The 3,011-nt window shown below is 69.2% G+C and overlaps 2 protein-coding genes across 2 annotated transcripts; both read left to right on the top strand.

The window, feature by feature from the left end:
* Positions 1-247: 247 nt before the first annotated feature.
* Positions 248-1,233, top strand: MNEG_15743 (hypothetical protein; the record flags this gene model as incomplete). The annotated part of the gene is made up of 2 exons (XM_014035787.1): positions 248-378; positions 690-1,233. The coding sequence occupies 2 exons, from the start codon at positions 248-250 to the stop codon at positions 1,231-1,233; spliced, it is 675 nt and encodes a 224-aa protein (XP_013891241.1).
* A 903-nt stretch (positions 1,234-2,136) lies between these two features.
* Positions 2,137-2,977, top strand: MNEG_15742 (lipoic acid synthetase; the record flags this gene model as incomplete). Its single annotated transcript, XM_014035786.1, has 3 exons — positions 2,137-2,244; positions 2,455-2,690; positions 2,965-2,977. 3 exons carry the CDS (start codon positions 2,137-2,139, stop codon positions 2,975-2,977), a joined length of 357 nt encoding a protein of 118 aa, XP_013891240.1.
* Positions 2,978-3,011: the final 34 nt, after the last annotated feature.

Below are 3,011 nucleotides of genomic sequence, written 5' to 3'. Positions count from 1 at the left end.
CCTCGCGCTCGCGCGCCGGCTGCTGCACGCGGCGCGCGGCTGGGCTGCCGCCGGCTCGTACGCCGCAGCGGGCGGCGGCGACCCGTGCCGCGCGTGCGCGGCGCTGCAAGCCGCAGACGCCGCGGCGGCGCGTGTTGCGGGCCCTGGCGCATTAATCGAAGCAGCAGCCAGCCCCTTGCCAGTGCAGGCGGAGGCGGCGCTCGCGCTGCTCAGCAAGCGGCAGCCGCCCTCGGCCTGGGCCTCGGCCATGCGCGACGCGTTTGTGGCGGCGCCGGAGCTCGTTGAGGCGTACGGCGCGCAGCAGCTGCCCGCGCTGCTGGACGCACCTCCGTCGGACGGCGCGGCGCCGCAGGAGGGGGACGGCGCGCGGAAGCAGCCGTGGGTCCCTTTGCCTTGAGCGTCCCCATGCGCGCGAGGGCGTTACTCGCCACTGTCTTTGGGCGCCCGCCGTCTGCCGCGCCCGGGTTCCTCGTGGTACTGCTGCTGCTGCTGCTGCTGCTGCTGCTGCTGCTGCTGCTGCTGCTGCTGCTGCTGCTGCTGCTGCTGCTGCTGCTGCTGCTGCTTGGGCGCGGGGCGCGGGGCGCGGGGCGCCACTGCCACCTGACATCAGCCATCCCTGCTACCCCTGCTCGCTGAACAAGGCGCTCCTCACCCCTTCCTCACCCGCGCCGCGATCCTCTGCTTCTCAGGTTCTCCGACCGCGTCAATGCGCTGTTTAGTAAGAGGATGACGTCACTGCGCCGCGACCTCGCACACGTCAGCGACCTCATGCGCGACTCGCTCACGCCCGGCGGCCGCGCCAGCGACCCAGGGGCCGCGGCCGCAGCCGCCGCCGCCGAGGCCGCGGGCGGCGGCCGTGGCCCCGGCGCGGCGCGGGCGGCGGCCGCGGATGCAGGCACGGAGCTGTCTTCGTTCCGCTCCGGGCCCAGCGCTTCTCAGGGCCCGTCCTCCGCCGTGCCGCCGCCCTTCGACCCCGAGGCCCCGCTTCTGCCGCCTGCATCTTCCGCGGCCGGCGGCGCTGCCGAGCCGCGCGCGCCCCCCGCAGGGCCGGCGCCCGCCGAGGCGGTTTCGGGCGCCCCACGCAAGCCAGCTGGCGGCGCGGCGGCAGACGAGCGAGCAGTAGCAAGCAGGCTGGAGGGCGGCCTGGAGGAGGCGCACGGCGGCGGCCGGGGGTTGGCTGTTGATGATGTCAAGATAGCAGCGCTCGCAGGGGAGGTGGAGCCGGGGCGGTGACAGGCGGCGGCAGGGTTCGAGGGCCAGGGGTTCATGGGGCAGCTTGGGAGTGGAGGGGTCGTAAGGGAAAAATGGGAGGGCGAGGGCAACTCACTGTGGATTTGCTCTGTCGACGTCCTTTTTTTTTGTTCAGTGTTGCGCGAGTAGGCGGCTGGACTGGTGGCCTACGCATTGTGTGCTACCCTCCTTGAGCGCCAGATGGGACAGGCTGCGCTACACCGGTGTGACGGGCAGCTGCATGCCAACACAACCCCATCACCACCTGGACGCGTTCAAGCCACATGAACAGGTTCCAGCTTGGCCTTTCCCGCGTCTCTCAACTAGGGGTTTTTGCTGCTAGAACACCACAACATGGTGCATAGACGCCATGGCACAGGCTTCAGGGGTACCATACCATATCCTGCACCTTGCGCGCACAAACACCAGCCACGACAACAGGCAGTTCACAGTTGACCGGGCAGCTGCACGCTGCCGTCAGTTCGTGGCAACTGCCTCACGCGTGGCCTCTGCACGCATACAATGGCGCTGAACCTCCATGCTGACACCTCGCTATATGCACAGCACTGCGCAACCCGGCCAGCACTCTAATCACGCACGCCGAAGAGCGACCACCAATAGCTAGAGCCTGGCAGCGCGACATGTTGCGTCGTGGAAGCACGCTGTTGCTTGATTACGCGTGGGGCAGGATCGCCTGCACTTGCACCGCGGGGCTGCACACCAGCGGGGCACTCGCAGCGGCCCAGCCCGCCACAGCACCTGCAGCGGCAGAAACACCACAAACAGACGGTTCCAGCGTCGATGGAGCCCTGTCGGTTCTGCGGAAGCGCCTCGCACAGGGTGCGTGACGGGATTGCGTGTCGGCAGCGGCCGCTGCATGTGCATGGCCTGTTGTGCGCACACACCATGTGCTTAATCTCCTTGCTTGCGGCGCCTTCAGGGCCTGACTTGGGTGACTTCATCACTGGCAAGGACCTGGAGGCAGCATACTCAGTCGAGGCGCCGTCCTGGAAGGTGAGCTGCCCCATATGTGCACCCCTGGGCAGCACAGGCTCTGCTGGGCTGCGACGCGCACCGGCGGTGCGCTGTTCACAGCCAGTAGCTGCTCGTGCTGGGGCAGCAACGCGTCATAAGCGTGATGCAGTCGCCTCACCAGCTCCATTGTGGCCGCCTGGCCAAGGAGGTGGCCACACATTGATTCGCGCGTCCGCCCCGCCCCCACAGGAGCGCAAGCGCAAGCCCGACTGGATGAAGCGGTCGGTGCCCGGTGGGGAGAAGTACACCCAGATCAAATCCAAGCTGCGGGAACTGAAGCTGCACACAGTCTGCGAGGAGGCGCGCTGCCCCAACGTCGGCGAGTGCTGGGGCGGCGGCGACGGGCACACCGCTACGGCGACCATCATGCTCATGGGGGACACGTGCACGCGCGGCTGCAGGTTCTGCGCCGTCAAGACGTCCAGGTGGGCAGATGCGCTCTGGATGACGCGCTGCCATCGGCCACTCGCGCTGGATGATGCGGGCATGGGCCGATGCTGCGCGCCGCTCCGGCGCGGCTCGGTGGTCGGGGGTGGCCCGGGCGGGCAGCGGAAGCCGCTGCGGGCCGGCCCTTGAGAGCGCGTGGCCCGGACGGCACGCGGCCGTGCGGCCAGAGCAGCGGCTCCACCTGCTCGCGGTTGCCAGCCTGTGTGCCTCCCATCATGCCTCGCAGGACTCCCCCGTCCCGTGCCTCTCCAGCTGCCTCTTGTGACCCCCCATTCCTTCCCGTCGGCCCCCCTGTACAC

The sequence above is a fragment of the Monoraphidium neglectum genome, assembly GCF_000611645.1.
Source record: "Monoraphidium neglectum strain SAG 48.87 unplaced genomic scaffold scaffold05622, whole genome shotgun sequence".
NCBI lineage: Eukaryota > Viridiplantae > Chlorophyta > Chlorophyceae > Sphaeropleales > Selenastraceae > Monoraphidium > Monoraphidium neglectum.
This window is presented reverse-complemented; position numbering and strand designations above follow the sequence as displayed.